Source organism: Pelmatolapia mariae, linkage group LG6 (genome assembly GCF_036321145.2).
Source record: "Pelmatolapia mariae isolate MD_Pm_ZW linkage group LG6, Pm_UMD_F_2, whole genome shotgun sequence".
Classification (NCBI taxonomy): domain Eukaryota; kingdom Metazoa; phylum Chordata; class Actinopteri; order Cichliformes; family Cichlidae; genus Pelmatolapia; species Pelmatolapia mariae.
The window spans coordinates 21,350,862-21,376,167 of record NC_086232.1 but is presented as its reverse complement, the minus strand read 5'-3'; the positions used below and the strand labels follow the sequence as shown (position 1 = coordinate 21,376,167).

The window sequence follows — 25,306 nt, the reverse complement described above, 5'->3', positions numbered from 1 at the left end:
ACTTCTTTGTGAAACATGTTTTGGCTGAATTTTCCACTGCAACCGAATGGGTTGTCAAACTATGCCACTGAATAATTACAGCAGCCCAAAAGCCACATCTTTCTACTTAAGTGCACTCGACTAAGAGAGGAAACAGAAGTGATAACATGCACAAGATGATGAATGCATGCTTGCATAAAGGATCTTTGCAGGATCAAGGTCAGTTTACTTGTAGGCATTTGTTTTATAGCGCTGACCTCCCTCTGAGGTCAAACAAATGCTCATACAACAAAACCCAGAGGAGGCAAACACACCCACTGTGTCTCCATAAGCCTGTGGCCTTCTGCGATCAGAAACTAGCTACAAGATTATGCAGGTTTCAGTGGCACAGTGCATCAAATGCACATGTGGGCCCATGATAAGAAGCGTTCAAGTTGCCTAACGTCTCTGTAATTACCCAAGGAATAGTCATGAGATGTAGTCCAAACGCAGCATCAGGCCTGGCCGGAGAAAATGCAGCAACTGAGCAGTTGTGAAACACTTGCATTCTATGTGTGATGGGTTATATTCTCACTATGACTGTACCCAAATGCCGCAAGGCTAATTTCGTCTCTGTTTACTGTGCTCTTCGAGCACACATATTCTCAGGCCTCCTTGGTATTGTCTAAATTAAAAGGAAATGCAGACAAAAAAAAGAGCAAATTCTTCCTTTTTTCTGATCTGTGTATAATTGCACGGGAGGAGAAATCTGTTTACTGACAAGTAGGCATGCCTCATAAATGTGTATTAAAAGGAAAAACAAAGCATGGAAAGCATTCGTGCAATCCTGTCTATTACATTTCTCAATGCATTTGTTTATTTTGGAGCATTATTACGCAAAAACAAGAGTTCAAGCTGACACTTAAGTCATGCAAAACACAGGAAATAAAAGCTTTGGATGTCCATCAATTCATATACAGCTTGATTCGCACCTGACTGTGGTTTCTGCATGGCTTGAGATGACTGAGCCAAATTCTGAAACCAATTTTTTTTTTCAAAATGTCAAACGATCTAAAATCACCCGCACCCTGAACAACGTGCACAGTTTTAAGTGGACTGAAAATTCTCCAGCTGATAGCAGTGACAGTACGGTTAATATAATGCTTATAAAGATGATATTCATGATTTAGCCTGTTTGCTGTGTGCTTTTATAAAGATGGTAGTATATTTCAATTTGAGTTGGTTTGGCTGCTTGTGGCACCCGTACACAGCTTCACACATTTTAGCTGTGCTCCTTTTTTTTTCTTTGCACATCGCACTTGTAAACTTGCTGACTGTCACTGTGTATTGTATTAAATCTTGCAATTCATGATATACTGCCTGCAGTTTAAGCACCACAAGGACCCTGTGAAACACATAGTATCAATAAAGTACAACAAGAACAATGTTTGTGGTTCTCAAGTACCTTTTCCTCATAATCCACACCGAAAGTCACTTCCCCCTCAATGGTATTTCTTCAGAAAGCACTCCCAACAATCTAATGTCTGACTGCTAGAAACATAAACTGCCAGCCATGCGAAGCATCTGCAGGCATCCCACCTATTGCTCCAGCAATTGCAACACCCGAAGTTCAGCTGCAAGCCTACACAGCTGAAAATTAATAAACACTGGGCTTTGCTTCTGATACACTTTTGCAGATGAAATTAAAGGTGTTGCAGACAGAAAAAGCTGCTATCAGAGATAAGACTAGAAAAATTGGAGTCACACGATTTGAAATATGCTGAGTGATGAATCATGACCTTAAAGTTTTAGAAAAAAAAAAAGGGGGGGGGGGGGGGAGGTATTTTAACGGCACTAAATTAGGTGATTTTTATTTTATTTTGGGGACTCAGGGTTTATTAGGACTTGGACTGGACAAAACCAGAGACTTTTTTAAACCTCAAGGTGGATGCTTTGCTTTTTTAAAACTGCTTTCTAAAAACGAGTTGAGAGAATTTCAAAGGAACTATCTTTATTTTCCTCAAAATACCAGACAAGAAAAGTAGTTCATCTCATATCTTTTGCACCAGTAAAGCCTGCATACTTTCTGCAGACTCATAAAAGACTTTCACAATGACTTGGGCAGGAAATGAACACAAATACTGAAAATTTTCTCATGTCACACACGCATATGTGAAATTGCTGACGTATATTTAAAGGAAGACAAAAAAAATAGACCTTGTTGACTAACAGACCGGTGGGGGCAGTTTACGCTAAAGTCCAAGACCAAAAGCATACTTTTTGAGAAGTCATTAAATTTGGCAACCAAAACAACATCCCAAGTTCAACCGTAGCACACGCCCAAGACTTCCTTCCAGCCAATCAGAGGGCTATTTTTCCGCGTCAACCCTATCAAGTACGGAGAAGGCGGACGGCTCAGGCTTGTTGCTAGGGCATGTCCCTGCTCGCTTTAACTCCGTTCAGCCAATAGCGTCGGATCTTATAGTTTCCGCCGAATTATTGGTTGAGACGAATGCCAAACGTTTGCCTATACGGTTTTCCTATTGGCCAGCGGTTCCATCAGTCATTTCAGTGAGTTTTAGTTAGCTGCTGTTGATATGTAGTTTGGAGTCACCAAAGACTCAGAAGTGAACGTATCCGCGCATACATACCGCTCTGAAACATTTTTTAACGTTTTCATTCCATTCATTTTATGACTTTATGACTAAGTAGTTTCTATTTTTTTAAATAACGAGACAACAACAAGATGGAGCTTAATTCCTTGTTAATTCTGCTGGAGGCTGCAGAGTACTTGGAAAGAAGAGACAGAGGTATTTCAAGCTAAACAGACAAGTTGTCAGCATTTCTAAGCCAGTAATTATGTCGTGAATGGGGATTGGGACGGCAGCTAACTTCATTTTTTTTAAATAATTTGTTACGTTTTGACGTGCACTGCCATAGTGCAGGTATGATGTCACTTTACAGACAATGGGACATAGACCAGGCGATGGGTGCAAGCTGCACTCTGGGAGTCTGTATGCTAGACAGTGATAGGTGTAAATGTTTAATTTATAGTGTGTCATTTTTTTAAATAAAATATGTTAGTATCATTTCCGAATGTGTGTTGTTACAATCGAGTGTTTTTCCTTTGGATTTGGATGTAAGAAAATGAGTAAACAAGCCTGACATTGAAAATATAGGACAGAAATCGTTATGCAGCGGTGGCTATATCATAATATAGACCTCGGTGCTAAAAAGGAAAAAAAAACCGATGCACTCGAATCGATCTTATTAATGATTTATTACGTGTTGTTCCTCTTTAATTGAGTCCCCGGTTGCTATTTCACGTCTCAACTATTTCTCCAAAATGACTCACTGTCATCTGTTATTATTATGATGATTGTAATTGTTTTTGTTTATTTGCTTTGCCGTCCTTGCAGACAAGCGTAAATGTAACACTCATTTTGCTTTCTGTGTTTACAGAAGCAGAGCACGGGTATGCCTCGGTTTTACCGTACAGCGCCGAGTTTTCCCGAAAGAAAACGAAAGCCTCGCCAATTTCCAAAAAAACTCAGAATAATAGGTAAATATAATCCTTTCTCCCTTCCCCCAGCTTTATTTCTGACTTCATGCCAGCTTATAAAAACACACACTCGCTCTCTCTCTCTCACACACACGCTGTCTCACTCTTCTGTCTGCTGCCTGGGCTGGGCTCTCTGTTTTGGGCTCTCCAGTAAACAGTGCCACGCGTACACTGTCAATCCTGCTGCTCTCACTGTTCTCTGTTTCACTCACACCTATCGCTGAGAGGAGAGAAAACACCGCACACGCCCGTAACCTTTCGTTTCTGCACCTTGTCTCACACAGTTGCATCCAACCTCTGGAACTGTGTGAAGCTTTTAAAGAAATGTGTGTATGTGTTTGTCTTTTTTATGTGGTTGTTGCGTTTAAGCTTTCGTGCTTCTGATGGAAGTAAATTGATATTTGGAAAGGAAGGGGAACCTCAGCCCAGCACACCCAGAGTTCATTACTGGTGTTGTCTGGAGGATTGAGTTGCTCCCACCGAGTTTAACCCCTTTATTGTGCAGCTGTGTAAGAAGTTAAAGCGAAATATATTACATAAGTGCACGGCATAGCTTTCAGTTTCGGTTTGTCTGCGTTCTTCTTCTCAGACCAGTGCCATTGGCAGATTAAAGGTCATTTAAAAACAATCACGGCAATTAATGTGTGGCTGTGTAATGTGTGACCTATGAAGTTAAAACACCCGTTCAGGCTTATGTTTGCTTTCTAAAAGCAAAAAAAAAAAAAAACCCTTCCAAACTTTCAACTAAAAGTAGGCCATGTGACAAAGAAAAGCAGGAAATCCTCACATTTCAGAGGCTGGATCCATTTAGTGTTCGGCTTTTTTTTTTCATCCCCACCAGGCATGGAGAAGCTTGCTTTCTAGGCTATATGCAAATTTGGTTGCCCTTCTGTCTCATTTACAGTAAACAGGCTATTGTTGAAATTATTGTGTCAATCTAGTTCCGTTCCTTAGAAGATTAACGCATTACGATCTGATTTAATAAAGTGAAAGATAAAAAAAGAAGAAAAAAAAAGCATTGGCTAATAATAGTTTAGGGAAGCAAAGTGTGGAAATGGCTCGGCAGTGAGTCTGATGGTTACGACAGTGCACGTAGATGTATGCTAGAAAGTAGTGTCATTACAAAGGGTGACACAGAGCATCGGAATCAGCAAATAAGGTGGCGATTGCTGACGCCAGTTGCTGTTTTTTATCCTCCGTGTCACGCCAGTTTTGTGTCAGGTGACTGCTGAAAAGACAGCTCTATAGATAAACCTCTTAAGATGAAGAGCGAAAAGGCTTCAAATAATTGCAGATGATACTTAATAATATTTTGATTTAACTGGCACAGAAATGAATAAAACAGCATTAAATAAACAAAATAACAAAAGTGTTTTTGCAGGCATTTCTGACATGAGTATCGGACTTTTAGTGTGGCTCCATTCCCATTGTCTCTGTTAACTTCCACTCCTGTTTACAACGTGTGGGTGTTCTGATATGAAAGTGATACTTGCACTCGTTTGGCAGAAATGTGAAAGCAGCACCTTCCACATTCCTCTAATCCACAAGTTAACGTGCATTATATTTTGCGTACACTCGTGTGATCGAGTGAAGGGGTGTGGTGTGGATGTGGCAGGTGGGTGCGGCGCCTGAATAAGGCGGGCATCTACGCAAGCATCTATGACAAACACCAGACCACTCGCTGGGCTTCATGCAGCCAGGCCTGCGTTTCCATACTTTTTTCTCGTGACAGAGCTTGGGGCACATCCCCCACCCCCGTCACCCCGTTTCCCTTTTTACACTCGCCCTCAGCTTCTTTCTTTTTTTTCTTTAAGTGTGGACAGGAGCTGATGCAGGCTCGTAGTTATAAAATCAGAACAAAGCAGTAATGTTTAATGTCACATCTGCAACCTAACATGGATAATGCGTGTTAAAGCGTTTACTTAAAGGCTGTTATTACCCTGCTTCATCTCTCTGTCACACCATATGTGAAAATTTAGGTCAGCTGACTTCATTTTCCTCCTCTAATTCCTTGATTTGAATGTAGGAAAACTTTTTGAGTCCTCCCAGCTTGCCTTTTGGCCATTTGTAGCTCATAAAAAAGTGATAAAAGGCTTATTTTAAATGCCTCTGATTGTTAGGGGATGATTTTATGACATGTAAAAGTCCTCCTCATGCCATCCTGTGGTTTTACATAACATGTAAAGGTGTGGGTTAACCTGCTGTAGTTACAGGTCTGTGAACATTCTCTTCCTGGGAATGATTTCCTGGTCGTGCCCTGTGCTTTGACTGGGACATTTCCCTGATTTGTGCAGGTTTGAATAGCACAACTTCCTCCACGATGGCTCTTTGTCGGCCCCTAAGATCGGCCGCCCAACATCCTGTGTTGTCTTTCGGGATGATTTTGTGCAGACGCCACATTATAGCAGTCGCATGGTCATCTGTAACCCGTTTTGGTGCGCAGGATGGCGTTGTGGCGCACAGCTGTGGGAACCAGTGCTTCACGAGCACAAGGGCGCCTCAAACAGTGGAAAATCTGAAAAGGCTTGTTGTCAGTCTGTCCCTTTTGTTGTTGCTGTTTTTGTTTTTATTGCCGTGGTATCCATGACGGTCTCATGAACAGAGGGCCTGTTTCAGATGGACCGCAGTGCCCTCGCCGCTCCTGGCTGCGTGTCATAATAGGGGTTCTCCTCGGAATAGCCCACACACTGATGAATTCTGTGTCGTCCGGGCCTCCAGACGTCTGAGAGTGTTTTCATCCCGTGTCCATGCTGAGCAGCAGCGGTGGGGGCGGTGGTGCATGGATGCTGTTTGTATATGTGTAGAGGGGGGGCAGGCAGGCGGTGTCACAGATACAGCTCTCTCTCTCAGGGCCATTTTTGCCCTCGTGTGCATGCTATCTGACAGATGTCCCACAGAAATGGGAAAAGATTTTAGAAGTCGTTTATCACACAGTGCCCAGTCTTTGCATGTCTGTGCCCTTGATCCACCAGACTGGTATCCATAGACAACAAATTTTTCCTGTTTAAAGCATTAAAATACTGCATTTATTTCTTATAGTACAGCAGCATTCAAATTCTTAAGGCCTACAGCCACCGGAAGGGAGAAGAGCAAGAACATAGAGACGAATCTAGGCTTCTCTTTGATCTCTTGACATACGTTTTTCTGATTGTTTCTCAGATCTGTTACTTAACATATTTGCCCAAATTGCTTTCATCTGCCTTGCTCTCTAATCAAAACGTGTACTAACTAAGCCTCTCACTATTACACTGAATCTGATCTCATGTCAGATGATTTTTTGTAGTATTTTGGCACTTCCTGCCCTGACACTCATCTTTGTCGTTTCAGATCGTCGCACAATGAGCTGGAGAAACACAGGTAAGATGACATCTGACCCCCCTCGACCTTGCCCGTTTTTGATTGTGTGTTGAGTGCGTGTGTCTTTTAGTTCCTGACATAGGTAGTAATTGAAGAGCTTCATGGGGGCTTTCAGATATTTTCTCCAAATCAGAAACACTAGTACGACAGATCGGATCAGAGGTCGTCTTCAAAGAGCCAAAGATTTAATCTGTTAATTCTTGTGCCTGAAAAACAGATAATAAGCTGATTTCAAAGAGCACCTTCACACTCATTAGATCTGTCTCCGTTTCAAGGATGAAACTCGTGTCCTTGTAAGGAAGGGGAATCTTGGGTTATAATCCTGCCCAGACTGACACTTTGAAAAGAAAAGCGGTAAATCTGGACTTCACCTATCATTCAGCACTGAAATTGAGCTTTTTTCTCCTTCCTGGAAGCACAGAGTCGCAGCTCATGGTTTGCTTGTGTGTGTGGGGTTTTTTTTTTTACTTCACAGCTTTAGAGTTTCTTGTCAGGAAGCAAACGTCTCTTTGATATCAAAAAGGCCTTGCTGCTTCAGAGTAGATTCTTTAAAAATTGCCTTGCAGACAGGAATAAGAAAACAGCTGATGTGACTATCAGCATGTGAGCAGTGGCTGAAAAGGGTGTGTGAGTGTTTGCGTGTGTGAGCGAGCATGACACATGCTGTCACCCACGATGAAGGCCAGTCACATGGCCGGGAGTGAGTAATGGATGTGCGTGGCAGAGGGAAAAACAAGCCGGGACATATTCCTCCCTGACCTGCGAGGCATAGAAAGGCCCCGGCTGATTACACTGCAGGTGTTGAGACACAGGAGTTACCTCATGTCCGACGATGGGTGTGGCTGGTTACCAAGCGCCTGTGACGTCCAGTCAAACTGACAAAAGTGGGTGCCAGTAAAGGGTTTACTCACTTCCTTTGTCATCACCGCAGCCACGAGTTTCTGAAAAAGCGGAGTTTTCTTGACAGACATGTCACTGATTCCATGATGGAAGGAAAAGAAGAAGAAGCCCTTTGAAGAATAAAGTTGCGTTCAAACATGCCGTCACATTGCATCATCACCTGTGACGAGCGAGGAGTTATTCTGTATAATTTCATGCCTTAAGTTTTTTCCTGTTTTTGCGTTCACCATGCCCGTTTGTGTGGAAACATCTCCACCCTCTTATTTGAAATGACAGGGCTGCATGGTCACGAGGTTCTGCCACGTGGTCCACCCTGAGTCAAACCCCCGTCTGAAAGCCACAAATTACATGGTCAGCCACTATACAGGTGTTAACAAGGCTCAGACTCTGCCTTTTGGCACAGCCATGCCTGTTGTACTAGCGACCGTCGTGTGACTAATACGCAACATTGAAACTACTAATAGTTTTTTTATAACTGACAAAAAAAGAGACTTCTGAGCTTCTAAAATGAGGCAATTTTTGCTCAAGTATCTTTTGATTTTCTTTTTAAAGCTAATGGCGGCACAAAATGAGCAACTTGAAGAATGTTTTCCTCAAACTTGTAAACGGACATTTGCGTATGACTATCAAGAATCTGGCATGCCATTTGACCACGTTATCAATCGTGATCAGGCTTTTGTTGCAGTCACACGGAAAGTCTATATCTGATAATCAGTAGCTATCATCCAATGAAGATTTAGCTTTTTACATTATTCATGTGCAAATTTAGTTTTGAATTTTTAAGACTTCCTCTTCCACACCGACAGATGGACTAAGACGCCTTATCCTAGATATCTGAAGCCTTGAATATTCAGCCACTGGCCTCAGAGTCAGATTACCTAGAATATGAAACTTGCAATGAACCTTTTTGATGAGCTTCTCACATTTGATTTGTAGCTTAAAAAGATAAAGAGAAGAGCTTTAACAGACACGCTCAACAAAGGAATTTTTAACTTCTGATTCATAAGAAAACCAAAAGTCTTTAGGTGTCCTGTTCAACCAGTTTAATGACTGTATGACCAGTTCAGGGGCATCTGCTTAAAGCATCAGCCCTGTTTGATCTGCAGTATCACCTCAGAAATCTGTACCTCCCACACGCCCTTGGACGCTACTCCAGGGAGGTGGCTGCTGTTTGAGCCCTGACTCACTGTCTTTGTTTCTTCGTGTGTTGTGTTTTTGTTTCCCCCCGCTGCTGCACAGAGCAATCCTTGTACTATACATTCACGAGGTAGATAAGGTGGCGGATGAACGTCTGCTTTAGAGGCCGAAAGGCATTGCATGTAATAGTACCAAAATCACGTTTTCTTGCATGAGAATGTCCTCTAACCAGATTTTATTAAATAAGGGAACACTTTAGTATGCAGTTTTTAACTTTGAGCAATTGACAAAAAACTATGAAATTATTTTGTTTCATTAACAAAAGATGTTAAAATAAAGGAGATAAAACTTTGGAAAATGTTGATTGAAATTGGGGAAAGACCTGATGTCAAACAAACTGGTGAATTGCACCAGTTTTCATGCCTTCTTATTTCATTGCAGCCCATAAACTGGTGTGCAGTGTACTGTGTGTTTGGAAGGAGGTTTTCATCGTCTTTTAAGATCATTTTTTTTGTTTGGTTATTACTTGTTTATTGTTTTTTATTTATTGATTGATTACTTTAAAAAAAAATTTTTTTTAGAACTGTTTGTCAACAAAGATACCAAACTTTCCACATGCGGCCAAGACAGAAACGGTGTGGCTAATCGATACATTTGCTGAATAATCAGCTAAATGATTAATCAACTATTCATTGCTGCTGTTATATGAAGCTGATTAAGTTGGAACTTTTTGGCTCTCTGGGTACCGTTCGCTGACCTCGTGCGTGCTAGGTGTCTCTGACAGCCGCTCCGGAGACACCCTGCATATATTTGTGTCCCATTATCAGAGACAGTCAGCTGCTTGGTGGGTGTGGAGTCCCACAGAGTCGGCTGTCCTGACACTTATCTGCTGCAGCCTGATTTTTAGCTGTGACAGCTCTCTATAGACCATCTCTTGAATGACTGTGCTGCTTTTTGTTTTTTTTCCTTCCCTCGTCAGTGCTTCGGCTCAGCCTAGACCTGCAGAGCATCAGCTTGTAGTCTATGTGAAACTTAAGTGCAGTGTGTTTGTTCTCCACGAGCATTGCTTCCTTCCCATTTCTGACTTTAACCGCTTTTGATCACGCTTATGACAGCTCAAGTTTCCTTTTCGAGCAACGCCAAGAAATTACGAAACTAGATGTTTTACTTTCCCACATATCACCTGTTTACAGGAAACCCAAGTCCAGTCTGCGTAATCTAGGCCGTCTGGTATGTTTGCCGTGCCTGCCTCGATTGAAAAAGAAAAGAGAAATATTTAGAGTTCTATTTTTATCACCACCCGTTTTGGCTCTCAGGTGCTCTTGGTTTCAGTTTTTCGAGATCGCAGCGAAGCTCACGAGTTTGCAGGCTGATTTCGACAAACAGTATCCTCTTACACTACGCTCTGTATCACACTGCAGACAATGTGCAGCAACTGTGGAGCAACCATTGAACTCAGCTTTAAATTTACATGCACTTCATGGACACGGGAGCAAGCTCTCCATTTGTCATGGTCTAGTCTTCTCTCTAATTAAATTTACTCTCCGTGTTTCTTCTACTCCCAGCTGTGAATGAATCACTTTTTTTTTGGCAGTGAGCAGCTCCTTTTTTCCTCGAATGAAGCGCACCTATGTGTGTCTATTAGGGCCGGGCAGCACCTCTTTGAGTTATGGCAGCGTGTTGGTGGGAGGGATGCCCATCCACGGCCCTGTTACTTCACCTCCTTGACATCTTTTCTTTGCCCCACCCCCACTTTCCAGAGTCCACATCTGTCTTTTCTGTTATCTATCTTTTTTTCTCTTCCTTCTCCTTATTCTCGCTCTCCTTTTCGGCCCTACTAAAAGCCCCTGAGTCAGCAGAAACCTGAGGCAGCGAGGAAGAGAAGGAGGGGCAGGGCTCTCTTCCTTCTCACTCTTTTTTTCTTAGTGATAAAACTCATCTGTTCCCGTTTCTCCTGTTTTGAGGTATAAATCTTTGTCGTGTCTTCGATTTTATACTTAAGTTTATCCTGCAAATGTGCAACGCTGCCTTTAAGGGCTGCTGTATATCCTGCTTGTTCTGCTTATTTTTTATTTTTAAGTTAAATGTCATGTTTGCCTCTCAGGGGCTGCTACGTAATTAAAGTTTGGAAAGTTTTCTTTTTTTCCTTCCAGTTTTGGTTTTGGTGTGATGTCCTCACATGTGACTGCATGTGCACTTTAGTTCCCTGCTGTCACAATGCCAGTTAAATTCCCCTCTTTGTTGGCATCATGGAGGAATTTGGCTTTCAGCTCACAGCATTGTAGTTAATGATGTCTTGTACGCAGTCTAATTACAGAACTTGTAGAGCAAGCATGTTGTTATTTGTCATGAGATTGAATCAGCCAGTGCTGAAAGAGTCAACTACATATAGTCGACTATATGGATAACTAAGTTTTTCTTTTATTATCTGGAATAGTTTAAAGGCCGGAAATTATTTTTCCATTATTTTAGTTGATGGTTTTGATTTTAAAATTGCATAAAAAAATTCAAGGTGACATTTTTAAAGTGACATAAAACTGAAAAGTGTAAAAAAAAAAAAACCACACAAAAAAACTGTTTGCAGACAAATGAGAACAATCTGGGTCGAGTTAAAGATGCAGTGGGAATAAAAATAAAATCTAGACAAGCAAAGACTGGAGGGGGAAAAGAGGCTTAGTTTGAACTTTGACAGGCCTCATCCTGCAGTTCTCCCCTCTCTGATCTAATGGTGCGCTCCATTTGAAGTGGGAAATCAGAAATCACGACTTCCAAGTCGGAATTTTGAACTGGGAAAGTCAGAAAAGCTCCACCAATGACATCACAATCCAAGATGTCAACAGAGCATGTAAACAGTAGTAAAACTGTAAAACTTGCAGTCTGCAAGTGTCACAAACGCACTGTTGAGTGTTTGTGACATGCTCAAAAAAGCATGCACTGAGCAGTGACGGGGCTCTGTCCACAAATGTGCTACAGCGGTGTTTTTAAAAAAACAGGGATTGCATTATGTCGCTAGAGATGCATGAATGGCTCTACTTTATGTATGAGCAAAAACAAATCCAGTTTTTCCTTGCTTTTCCAACCACTACTACGAATGCTGGAACGCAATCAACTTGGGAGTGACGCCACTCCCAGCTTCAACAGTCAGCTTAGAGGTAAAGGAATACACAACTGCTGGGGACTACTCCTCAGACGTATGTGTGTACACTAAAAATAAGTCAGTGGTAACATTTGACTTTTTAGAGCCTAAACAAGGCGTAGGAGGTCCAGTTCTGTCTTGGATTAAAAATTCCATAATGGATTTTTGTCTAATGGCACTAAAATCATGTTGGATAACTCAACTTAAAAAAATCTTATATATCTGTCAATCAAAATGAAACAAACCTAGTCCTTATTAGTTTGCGTCGTTACCTGGAAGAACATAGCTAAAGAGAGTAAAATTTGGCTTAGCTGATGCTTTCTCCTAATACATGTGGCCATGTTGGCGTGTAAAAGAAAAGGTTTGCCCAAACGGGTGTGTGTTTGTGTGTGTTTACTTATCTAGGCACAGGACAGTCTGGGTTTGTAGCTGAGCTGTGTGTGACTAAAGGGTAACAAACAGGCCACAGCTGGACGTCAGCAGCAGTGCTCCCATGTGGAATTTCTCCACCCTGAGGTCACCCAGCTTTAAGAAGTTCATCATTTCGCTCGGGTCAAACCCGGTTTTTTGTAAAGCCCGTGGACGATCTGCTCTGGCGGGTGGGTGAGGCGCGGGGGGTATTTTTACACATAATGCAAATATTTCAGGCCGCTGCAGACCTACATTTACACAAGAATGTTCTCATTCCAGCTCAGGTGTTACTGCTGCTGCGTTCTCCGCAGTAAACTCGGCTCGTTGGCACAAAACAGTCGGTGCTCATAAAAAAACAGCAGTGTAGGATGCACTTTAACAAGGTGTGTGAATAGCTTTGGGGTTTCCAGGATAGGAAAAAGAGAGCAATTAAAGAAAGACGCAACTAGAGACAGAAGTGCGATGACTGAACCATTCATGGTTCGGCCGCGGCTGAGGAGGAGGAGGTGGAGAAGGAGGAGACAAAGACATTCTTGAGTGTTGCTGAAGGGAGGAACTCGAGGCAGTGTAGGACGTGGCTGTTATGTGTGTCAGCCAGGCACCCTGAAATTCAGGTCAGCGGAGCATACACACATACACTGGAATGCAGAGTTAAATAAGAGAGGCGGCTTAGGGGGAAAGTTTGAAGATGGATGGCAGGTGGGGTCACAAAACTAGCAGGCCGAGTATTACTAGAATGCTTCACATTTGGCGCTGTCTGCTTTTTTGGCACAAGTGAGCCCCAAGTGAATGTTTGTATGATTATGCACTGATAGACAAGATTACAGCTGCAGGCATTCTGGTTTTGCACTTTTGTCCAGCAGTAGTTTTAAACCTTTTGGTAAGCGAGCTCTAAAGCAGCTACTTGGAGAAGCAACGTAGCCGTGGAAAGTAGTGGAAATCTCTTCTTTCCTCTTTTCCTGACCCCTCTGGATTTTTTCGTAGGCAGGCCCAGACCTTCATACAGGACCCCACCCCACTGCTCTAAAACCCTCCTTAAGATGTAAACAACTCCAACTTTTACAGTCAACATGGAGCCAGGAATCCTCTCTCATGCCACTAGATTCCTGCATGTTAATCATTGACAAGGACCATTATAAAACCAGAGCGCCCCATGTCAGGGGAACATGTTTATGGTGCTTGCTGAACTTGTCTCTGCTAGTCTGTCCCAAGATTTGCGAGATGTACTTTTCATGGCATGCAGCGAAAGGCAATTAATGTCCAGGTCTGTCATCTGACGTTGGCATTGAAATGGGATGTGCAGAGAAAAAAACCTTCCTCTATTTTTAAGCCCCCGCCATCTCTGTTTCGCTCGCACGCTCTCCCCTTTAAAATCTGTTTGACATCTGTTTCTCTGTTAACACCGCAGTAAGCTGGCTGTGCTGAGAAAGGGATTTTGTAATGATCCTCGCTCGCACAGGGGGGATTGTTTGAGTACACGAAAACAATCAAATGAATCTAATTACTTGGCATTCCCAAGCATGCCCCGTGGAAATTCCAGTTTGTTTTGTGGAAATTGTACTACAGTGAGTGAGCAACACACTGCTTCTACTCTTTCCTGTTGTTTAATCACCAGAAAAGCATGCTGAGCTTTTCCTTTAGAGTAATTCACCGATAAGTGAAGTAACCTCCATCTGCCTGCTTTGCTGCAATCGTGTGTGTGTGTTCAGGTTTCTGTTTGCTCCTCGCGTGTGAGAGCAGAGTCATGTGAGAGCGAGCTCCATGTTCCTGCCGTCAGGAGAATGTGTTTATGGGGGACTTGTATCCGTCTGTCTCACCTTACAGAGTTGTCACTGCACACAGTGGGCGTGTGGGTGTGGCGTCCCCGATGACAGAAAACAAACACAACTCGTCCCAGACGACTGACATTTCATATGAGCGAGATAAAGACTTCTTGTGTCTCCCTGCGCCTCGGTGCGTGCCTTTCTTCTCACTGGCGTGGGCAGCGTGGTGAACCACTCTGTCAGTTTCACATGAGCGTGTCTTATTTTTCTGCCGTCTTGTTTTTCGTGAGATCGCTGTTAAATGGGAACACTTACGGGGCAGGCCTGCAGGGTGACAGTGAGACTAATAAAGGGCTGCTGAAAGGCTGGGTGTGTTTTGTGTTTCTGTCAGCAGGCCACTGGGCAGGGTCTCAACTCAAACTTCCCTGCTCTTTCACTCCTGAAGATATATTCAACCTGATATAAACCTGTAGCAGAAATTGCCATGTTTATAGCTAACAACAAAAAATAGTTTTGGTTTCTATGGCTGCATGGATGGTAACTGTACAGGTAGTACATTTTTTATAACTTTAAAGTTATGCAATAAAAAGGGGCGTGGTCGCTTTGAATGTCAAGTTTATGGCGACTGGACTGCTCGTGCTTTGCTGCAAATTTGCTCTCTGAGCTGCAACCTGTCGACCGTGTTTATGGTGCTGTTTTCTGACTAATAACAAGCTCTGCTGTGGTTAATTGTACTTACTGTGTGATACTTAGCACTTCTGGATCTGGGGGGAAAAAACACAAGCAGCCAAAACGTTAAAAGTGGCTTTAAAATGTGACTTGAATGTGTGACATCACGGTGCCTGTGTCCATCTTTTATATGCAGTCTATGGTTATGTCATATAATCAAACAAGCAGTCAGAAAGTCACATGGGTTTAAAGCAAACCTTCAGGTTAACGAAACTTATTTGAAAACAAATGTAATCACATGATAACACAAACTAACTACTGCAGGTTATTTGGAGGTAAAACCTGAAGTGGACATGTACAAAATATCAGTCAGAGGTCCACAAGCATGTGCATGCACAGCTATGGTAAAATACATGGTCTTAGCCTTGTTTTTTAAGCTTTGCTGTAAGAATAACGAATAAAACTATAAGAATAACAATTCCTCAAGAACACAGTTTTTAGATCCTCTCAGATGCATCTTGAGATCGAATGATTGCAATTCTGTGCCTGCTTAAAGCTGAGCTGATCAGAAACTCTTCTTCATCTTGATGTCTTGTGGGCTCAGCTCAAAAGGAAAATAAACAAACAGGCATGGTTGTTGCATTTTCTGCTTCTGGGTCCTGGGGCAGCTCTAGCAGTGAGAGCTAGCATTGTATCATGGCTTCTGATGACCTTTGACCTCTGTTTAGTAGGCCTGGCCCTGTGCCAGACAATCCACTCAGCCCTGTGCATATGGGTGGAGGAATGTGCTGGACTGCAGTGAGCTCATTAAACAGTACAGTGAGCGAGGGGTGAAGGTCTGTTGTTTGCACTAGCTCGCCTTCTCAGGCCCTTTGTGTGCCGATGGAGCCTCCTGAGGGACACTGTGTCCACCAGGAAAGTGTGTGTGTGCGAAAACACTGCACAAATGGTCACTGCAACCTTTTTCCTCTGGTGCACAATACATCAATACCCCTAACGTGCACACCCAGCCTGCCGCAGATGCACTCGAGCTGGAAAACAAGATATATTGTTTTCCTTCCAAGGCCCAGAGTGTGAGGAGGTCTGTGAGAATGGCCTGATCTGTACCCGACAACCTTGGAGCGCAAGTCAGCGGTTTGCCTTGTTCCAGTTTCAGCAGTGTGCAGCTTTCTGAGCAAAAGTTCCTTTTTTTTTTCACCTCCCCGGCTTAGTCTGTGCTTTGTTTTGGCACTGAGCTGCTGATGGAGAAAAAAGATGGAGGGGGAGGGAAGGCCAGAGATCAGACACAATCATCCCGTGGTGGCAGCACATGAGAACAGTCAGGTGGTGATTTCTGGGCAGAAAACAAGTTGATCAAACAGATTCACTATTAAATCCTCAACTGCATGCGAGAGTATGGGGCAGTCTGATTTAGCATTTTAGCAGTTTTTCTTTGCAAACTTTTGTAAAGACAAACAAACAAAAAGAGACATCTTGCAAATATTGATACTGTTGTATAACGAAGCCCCAATCCTTTCAAACAAAATCTGCCTCAACCCCAAATCAAAGGCTATCCTATTTTCAAACCAGACAAATTGGAACATTTGCAGTGATTCACAACCATGTGGCTCGGTGGTGGGGGCAGTCTGCTTCCCATCATTAACATAGCATATGCGTTCATCTCATGCAATGCTTTGCACAGCGGTTTTAGGTAATCTGATAAACACTGCGTGACCGGGGCTTTTTTAAGTAATAACAAACCTGTGTGAGAGGGGGTCCTAAGCCCCGCTCCGAATTGGCTGTGTGCTCCTGAAGAAAAATTTCTCGTAGCGGGAGAACCCATGCTGCTGCTGCTGCTAATGCGAGGGAGCTTTCAGGGACACACGTGCCAGGTTTAATTCTCTTAATTATATGCAGCTAATCGTGTGTTGACAGAGATGTTGTTTTTACACGGGGGAAGCGCCTGATTCTTCTTGGCCGGGGCGGAGTGCACACTTTTGTTACTTTAAGGTTAACTAGTGGGGATGGTGTGGGAAAAGCTAGGTGTTTCCCCTCATTTTAACGTTTGTGTAATGCTAGGCTAACCATATGCTGGTTTCACCTTCATAGTTAGTATTCAGATATCAGAGCAGTATCAGTCTTCTCATCTGAAATAGTGAACAAGTGGGTTTTTGTTCACCAGTTTCATGAACTGAAGATCTGCTAAGATAAGTTTTTTTTTTTTTAACCGCAGAGATCAGATTTTAGAAGAATTTGTCACAGACTGACTTTTTCACGGGGGGGGGGACGACTAACTTTTCAGGTGCAGCCGACAGACACCTGTCTCCACCAGTCATTGCATATGAATGCAGAAAAAATAAACCCCAAAGCTTCTTAAAGACTGACTCGTTATTGCTTGATAGCAGATGTGGACTGAACCAAGATCGGCTCAAATTTTGAAAGCACAACCTTTGTAAACCAGAGAGCTTCTGGAAACAAATATTTTGTCTCTGGCCTACAAATTCTTCTTACTCATTTTTAGCTATTAAAGTTGGGCATATATTAAAAGTGTTCTGACACTTGGATGGCAAAAGAGGGAGGGGCCTCCTTCAGGTTTTCTAAACCTGTCCAGTGGGCTATATTGGAGTCTTTCCCGAGCCGATTCTGTCCCCCTGCCCTTATGTTTGACACCCCTGCTCTAAAGGATGAAGGCAACTAAACCGGCAAAGCAAAGCGAAAAAATGTTACACGTAAAACCCTTTCTAAGAAGCTGTTAGCCCACATATTCGGCGAATTGGCCAACCCTAGCAAAATGTCTGTTTAAAAAAATAATATTTTCATTTTGGTCCCGGCAGCGTTTCACTTTATTATTATTTTTTTAATCTTTTTTGCAGCTGCAGAAAACATGGGTGTGGTCTTCTCTCTTTGGTGGCAAGTTTGTGCGTTTAACTCTTTGCTCATTTGTTTCTTATGTGGTCAAAGGGCACCAGGGCACACTTCTCTCTTCTGCGTGGCAGGTAAAATATGAGGCCAGGATATATGAAGGGCCGGAGGTGAATAACATTGGTGAAAAAACACGGAAAAACAGAGTTTTCTTGAGGTGGGTAGTCGGGCAGAGTATTCAGGGAAACGCCTTGTTTTTGTTTTTTTTCGCTACGAGAGAGCAGTGGGGGCAGGGTGAGGTGCAAGATGGTTGCCCATTGGCTCAAGTTACCCTTTGGATGATGCGTATGGAGCGCTGCCTAGTGCAGCTGAGCACACTGCACTGAAAGGGTCCTTTTTTCAAACCAGAGAGAAAGTCATCCACATACTCGGACCCCGCTGCAGAACCTCTGTTCCTCCCTGCCTGCTTCCCCTGGCTGCAGACCAAGCGCTTCATGTGGCTCAAATGGGGTAAGCTGGAGGTGGCCCCCACCCCTGTCCTCAGAAGACACTTGTTTTCCAGTGGGATGAGGGTGTGTTAGTGTTGGCAGGGTGGAGCAGAGAGTTGAAGGGGTTCAGCGGATGGGGGGTTAGGCGGACTTGCCTCCTGGGAGAGGAGGTAATAAAAGACTAAGAGCACTTTCACATGACCCTTTCACACACCTACGTGCACCTGTAGAGAGATGACACATTGTTTATTAAAGCCATATCTTACTGTTTTTAAGATTATTTTCTTAATAATTGTGCAATCAAATCCCTCAAAATCGATACTGTGCATGAAGTGAGACTGGTCAGATTTATTGCCCACAAGATGTCTCTGGTCGAGGTCTAAGTGAAACAGACGTGGCTACTGAGATGGTCTCATTTTGCATAAAAATTAAGGTGACGCCCTTCCTGAAAAAGAGCTGGGGGGGAAAAAACACAGCGTGTGTAAAGATTGTGTATGATTGCGCACTAACCGTGGACTCAAAGAGAGCCTCATTTCTCTGATTAGGTTTATCTAAGCTGCGGCAATGGCTGTTGGAGACCTTGTGTGTTGGAGTTTGTTTACCATATAGTCAGAGTTCCTCAAAGGAACAGGAGCAAGGCAGTAGTGGTGGTGGTGGAGGGAAGGCTAGCTCAGAAGAATGAAACAGTTCATGGACTAGCTTGACTAATGGAGGATTCAAAGGCCTTTTTGAACAAGTCTGAATGGAGCAAAGTCAGAGAGGGGATCTTGCTGATAGGGTCTTCCCTTAAATAACATACAGTATCCATAAAAAAATTTAACTCTGTCTTCACTGTCTCTCATATAAACATCCAAACGACGCTGTTTACTCGAGGATCCAGGGCAGGGTTGTTGGCCTGCAGGGCTTTGGCAGGGATGCAGGGTTCACAGTTTCGCTCTGCAAGCTTATCACAGCTGCCATTTTGATTGGTGACTAATTTTTTTCTCTTCTTTTGCACGTTTTCTCGGTTTTAGCGTACGGTGGGTTTGCCATTTTGCGCACACGAGGTTTGGAAAATGTCGGTCAGACAGCTGTGCTGGAAAGTATGGGGACTACTATACTATGCACAGTGATATTTAGGTCAGCGTGTAGCACACTGGCACTCTGCCCATACGCTAGTGAGCGTGTGCACATGTGTTCAGAAAATTGTGAGCAGGTTTGGGGAATGAATAATCACCTCATAAATGAAAAGTGCATACATGAAAATCCCAAAAGTGTGTGTGTGTGTCACATGTTAGCTTACAAGAAGAAGATGCATAAACCGTGGCTGGATTTCTAACAATATAATCATTAACATACTATATCTCACTATTTTTATTATAATATTTGCAGTTTCTCGTGAACTCTTGATTAGTTCACTAATCACTGTTTGACGTAGCTCGTCTCAGATCATTACGCACAGCAGTGACAGTAAATGTAAGACTCTCTGTGTCAATTTTGCACAAGTACAGCACAGCCTGCGCTTTGTTGTGGATGAGGAGCTTTGAACATGACTAACCACAGATCCTCTGAACCCCTCAACCCTTTGAAAATGTCTCACGGTCAAGCCCAGAGTCAAAGTGAAACCAAGTGTGCAAAAGAGCGTCAGGCCACGATCACGCAGCATTCGCTCGCTCGTTATCAAGCACGAGAATGCTGCGAGAGCAGGACATGTAAAAGGGAAAAAAGAAAAATCGGTGTGTGTTTCTCATGCAGATAAGCCTGTTTGTGGAGGTTCTTTCTCACTTTCTGCCGGTGGATGTGTGCTGACTCACTTCTGTGTTTGCTTGTGTGCTTGCAGACGTGCCAAACTACGGCTCTACTTGGAGCAGTTGAAGAAGCTGGTGCCTTTGGGTCCAGACAGCACGAGACACACCACTCTGAGCTTGCTAAAAAGGGCCAAGATGCACATCAAGGTACTAAAATGCACAAACCTTATGAATCATTCAAGTGTTCACGTGGCACATCGCATGTTGGATTTAAGTGACGCATACATTTGAATGTTTTCACCAAGCATTTATCTGATGGAGTGTTAGGGCCACTTTAACCTCTTAAGCCCCAACGCCCCCTGATACGGGGGCAAAAGGCAGGAGATCAGTTAGGCTTGGGGCTTAAGAGGTTAAGAAAAATATGTTGTTCTTTTTAAGATTAAAGTCAAAAAGTGAAGATTGAAGTTGTCGTTTCAAGTCAAACAAACTGCCAGGGCTGCTCTGTAAAATGCCTTGTGTAGATGAGTTAGTGAAACAACATCAAACATCAGCTGTCTTATTGTGTGTTGTGACACAGCATATCCCCTCTGTACCGCATGAGGGTGGAACCATCGGCATCCTCTCATCTGTCCATTGTCAGCTATTTCATTTTGCATGAATCCGACCAGCTCTTTGAAATTTTTGGGGTTTTTTTTCTTTCTGACCAGAAGCAGCTTTCTGCACCATCTGTTCAACATTCTTATATTTGTCACCACACTGTGTTTAAGTGCCAAAAGAGAAATCATTTCCTTGTTACTAAAACTGATTCAAGTGTAATTTCATTAACTCACAAGGCATTTTGTAGAGGGTACTCTTAAAATGAATAACACAATGCAGCCCTAATACTCTTTCGCAGTATGATGACTGAATTTTTTTCCTTATATTTTATTTTCTGAATAAACTATTGATGCTCACACTGTGGGGAGGACCCCCCTGGAGGGGCACTGAGCCACTGTGCATGGGTGTGAACACCCAGGAGAAGAAAAATTAAATTAAAAATTAGATCCAAGTGAGAGGACTTAACTTCTTTTTTTTTTGCTTTTGGAAATGGGGTCATACCAGAAGAAGCATGACAACCTCTAGACTAAGCAAACAGAGTAATCTAAAAATCTTCTCTGTACCAGCTTCATGCTCTACTTCTCCTGTTTCCTCTAAGTAATTTTTTTCTGCACTTTAAGTGTGTCGTTGTTCTCTAATCTTTCAATCAGGATGGATCGGTGCTCAATGAAAATAAAAATCAAACAAAAAAGAAGAAGAAGAAAAAAAAAACCCTTAACACAGAGCCTTCAAAGTGAAATATGTGGGAGACTTTGTGGCTGATCTTTAGATTGTGTATTTAATATTTGGCTTGGCCAACTTTTCCTCCATGGTTCATTAAACTGTTTCAGTTCACAGACACCAAGTGACGTGCTAAAAAATGCTCTGCAGCAGCAACCAGTGAGCGGAGCTTAAAAAAAGTAGCAGCAGTGCTTCTACCCGTGCTGTAGAAGACCAACCATAAGTAGACTTTAGGACACGGCGCACTGATCTTGCTGTTTACAAGCAGCAACAGTGTGGTTGGTGGAAAATCCAGACGTAGCGAGTTTTAACCCTTCGTTTCCTGTTTACTAAGCATGTCCTCTCTGCTCAGACGACCTGCGCTAATTCTCGGCATTGCGCCCGTTTCTTCTTGTGTCACAAAAGGCCGAATGTGCGAGTTCGCTTTGATTCACCACCGAAAACTTTCATATACAAATAAGGGCACAAAAAAAAAAATCGAACCCCACTCTGAGTCAAAATTTGACTTTGAGTTCAAATTTATTTTTAGTTTCAAACCCGTGAACCTCACACAGTCATTTGGCTACTTCCCCAATTAAATGTTGAAATTCGATGTCGTGTTGTAACTTTGACAGAGATCTGATTTAAAGCAGATAGAAGATAAATCTGGTTTCATTTTTTTTTTTGTTAACTCGATGAGATCAAGAACAAGAACTAATATTCATATTTCAGCTAAAGTAATACTTCACCCCGCAGCAGTGATACAATAGGAAAATACTGTGGTCGTCACAGTAGGAAGAAGTGTTGTCTTTTACTGCAGAGGAAGCTTTTTTGGTCTGGATTGTGGGTTTAACCATGTGTATTATGTGGTGTGCAGTAAAGAGAAGACAATTACTTAGAACCCTGCACAGGCATGGACTGAGGTTGCAGATGAAAAAAAATCCATGTCTGCAGAACAGACACCTTTAAACCAGTCTTAAGTATGCTAAGGAAGAAAATATGTATACTAGAGGTCTTCACTTCAGTTGCATACTTTAAAGGCAGAGCAAAAACGCGGAGGTGGTCCGATCTGGTGAGCATGGTCGTTAATTTTTCGGCATTTTTGTGTGTGCTTTGTGTGCAGAAGCTGGAAGAGCAGGACAGGAAGGCTTTAAATGTGAAGGAGCAGCTTCAGAGAGAGCACCGCTACCTCAAACGCCGCCTGGAGCAGCTCTCCGTGTCCGGATCTGTGGAGCGCATTCGCACCGATAGCATGGGCTCCACCATCTCCACCGACTCAGAGCAAGGTAGGCTGTCCTTAAAGAGCCAATCACACCTTTCTGGATTGCACTTAGACATGGATTGCGTGCCGTATTGGAGTACACTGTAAACGCTCTCCATGAGCTGGTTCTTTGTGTCTCAGATGTCTCTGTAGTGCTTAGTTTGAACTGTTGAGGTATGTTTGATAATCCTGGACGAGGTAACACACATGCAGTTGTTTGTCAGTGTAAGGGATTATCTGCTGGGGCACAAAGATCTGGCTGTTTGTGCGGAGGTAATGGCTTCCTAAATCCGGGTTTAATCTCCAGGCACAGCGGGCTTCCTAATAAATATGCCCACGTATTGGTTGTGTGGAAATAAACAGTTTCTTCTCTCGATCTGTTTCTAGCAACGCTAAAAAACCCCAAAACATTGTGTATTTTTTTTCCTTCTTGTGTACAGAGGTGGACATCGAGGGCATGGAGTTCACGCCCGTCGAGGCAGACAGCGTGGACAGCATCAGCGACGGCGAGGAGGAGGACCAGTACAGCCTCCAGAGCAGCTCCAGTGACAACAGCTACACGGGCACACATTCCCACAGACTGCAGCCACACCACTGTTAGACCCATGGCGGACATCCATCTGTCGACCAGCTTCCTCACCCATCCACGCTTCCCTCGCCTCATCCCCCTCCCTTCCACTCTCCCCCTTTTGTGTTCGCCTACGCCGCCCACTACCTACGCCACCTACACAAGACCACGATGGCAGTACCCCCGAGCCTATTCTGTCCACACTTAAGACTTCCTGACTTTTCCTCCCTTCTCTGACCACTGATCCTACCTCACCCTACTGTATCCTGCCTGACCCCGCCCCCTCCTTAAACACCTGCCCTTTTTACCACCCAAACAGCGCAGAGCAGAGTTTGTAGTTTTTAATCTGGGAGTTCTGTGGTCAGGTGCACAGCTTTGACCTGTTAATTGGTTCGAGAAAAGTAAAAGGAGTGAGTTATTATCAGGTGGCAGTAATACCACACACAGTTTGCGATATAACAGATGAAGCAGTTCGGTTTGTTCTGCAGTATATGCAACATTGGGAACCTCGGTAGTCATTTTCATCATACAGATTCTTCCCTTTTACACAGCAGGATTGTGCAGGAGGTGTCCTCACCTTTCCTTGAAACATCTGATTGGTGAAAAATGTCGAAACCTTAGAGTTTCTCATTTGGATGCGGTGGCAGGATGTGCTCAATCCACTGCCACCGCCCGAGCGTACCCAGTATGGAAAGCATTTTGCTTCACTTTTCATGCGCATCGAACAAACAAAGCACGACTCTGATACCTTCACAGTCACTGTGCACATGCGAGAAGTTTATCCACCACATCAAACTCTCCACAAAACGGTGAATTAAGCTAGCCCTTAAATGTCCAAACTTCTTACTTACTCGACTCGAAAATGTGTCCACAGGCCACCTGAGAAGGTTCGAGAGCTGCAGCAGAGCAGGAAGAATGTAAATAGATGTACAGATACTGTAGAAACCCTCGTGTCTCCCCTCTGGTTGGGTCGCCTAACCACTACTCCACACTACTGACCACTACACTATACCACCCTATGGTGTGGATGGACTACTATGTCAAACAATGAGAAAAAAAAGGAGTTTCCTCACAACTAAAACTCTACTCCTTACATTTGACTCAAATCTTGTTTCCTTCTCAGTAGCTAATTGATGTAGCAATAAATACATGAGGCGGGTGCTTCCTCTGAGTGTTTAATCGATTCTGGCAGACCATGAGGTTCTATGGGAGACTTTTTTTTTTTTTTTTTTTTTTTTTTATTTCTAGATGGGGATTTGTCGCTCACCATTAACAGACCTGCATCTCCTTCACTAACGGATGCTTCTCTGTGAGCGCGTCACCATCTACCCAGATCTCGCATTTCTCTGCAGCTCTTGTCGCCTTCTCGGTCAGAAGTCGGTGGTATTTTAAATAATTGTTTAAATCGATTAACAAGTCAAAGCTGTAAACACCCGGGAGGGGAGGGAGGGCAAGCTTGTAGTGATTTGTTCACTTTAGAGGCACTCGTTTTTAGCTAACCTAGCAAACTAATCACTTTCCTTATCCCCTCGGCTGATCTGTCGCTTATTTGCGAAGCTTCGGGCACGGCTGAACACCGATGTAGGTGAACCTTGTTCTCTAACCCGTCTGTAACTTATGCACATTAGTCACTGTTGACGAACGAGGCGCTTCTGTCGCTCTCTGACCGTTTAATAATCCTTAGCCCCGGTCTCTGGCAGTCCTTTAGAGCTTGGCACTTTAAAAAGAAAAAGAAAAAAAAACACACACACACAGACACAAAAAGGGGCAGGCCACTGAGACGGATCTGACCCCACCCAAAAAAAAAAAAAAAAGAACTACAAAAGACTCGAACGAAAAAGAAAAATACTTGCATACAGAATCTACTCGTCACTGAAAGTGAGTTTAGCCAGTGTAGTCTATATTTCTTGTATTAAATTTTGTATTATATTTTCCTAAATGTTCTCTTGTAATGAAAAGACAAAAAAGAGTGAGTATATCTATCTTATCTATATATAAATATATATATATATAAATATATATAAAAATATGAGTGACAGCCAGACAGACAGGAGGCCAGGCTTGATGAAGGGAGAGTGGGAGCAGGGGAGCTGATAGACTGGCCCCTCTCCCTTTGGGTGACTCTCCTGCTGTCATTCTGTGCCTTGGTGAGCCTTCGACCTCCCTCATCCTCCTCCTCCTCTTTGGCCCTTACTCAGGTCACGCTCCCCCCTGTCCTCTCCCCCTCTCGCT

General features: G+C 43.2%; 1 protein-coding gene across 1 annotated transcript; it reads left to right on the top strand.

The window, feature by feature from the left end:
• The first annotated feature begins 2,551 nt into the window (after positions 1-2,551).
• On the top strand, positions 2,552-24,920 carry mxd4 (MAX dimerization protein 4). Its single transcript, XM_063476181.1, has 6 exons — positions 2,552-2,768; positions 3,421-3,520; positions 6,848-6,877; positions 20,042-20,156; positions 22,369-22,531; positions 22,947-24,920. The coding sequence occupies exons 1-6, from the start codon at positions 2,705-2,707 to the stop codon at positions 23,105-23,107; spliced, it is 633 nt and encodes a 210-aa protein (XP_063332251.1). The 5' UTR covers positions 2,552-2,704; the 3' UTR covers positions 23,108-24,920.
• Positions 24,921-25,306: the final 386 nt, after the last annotated feature.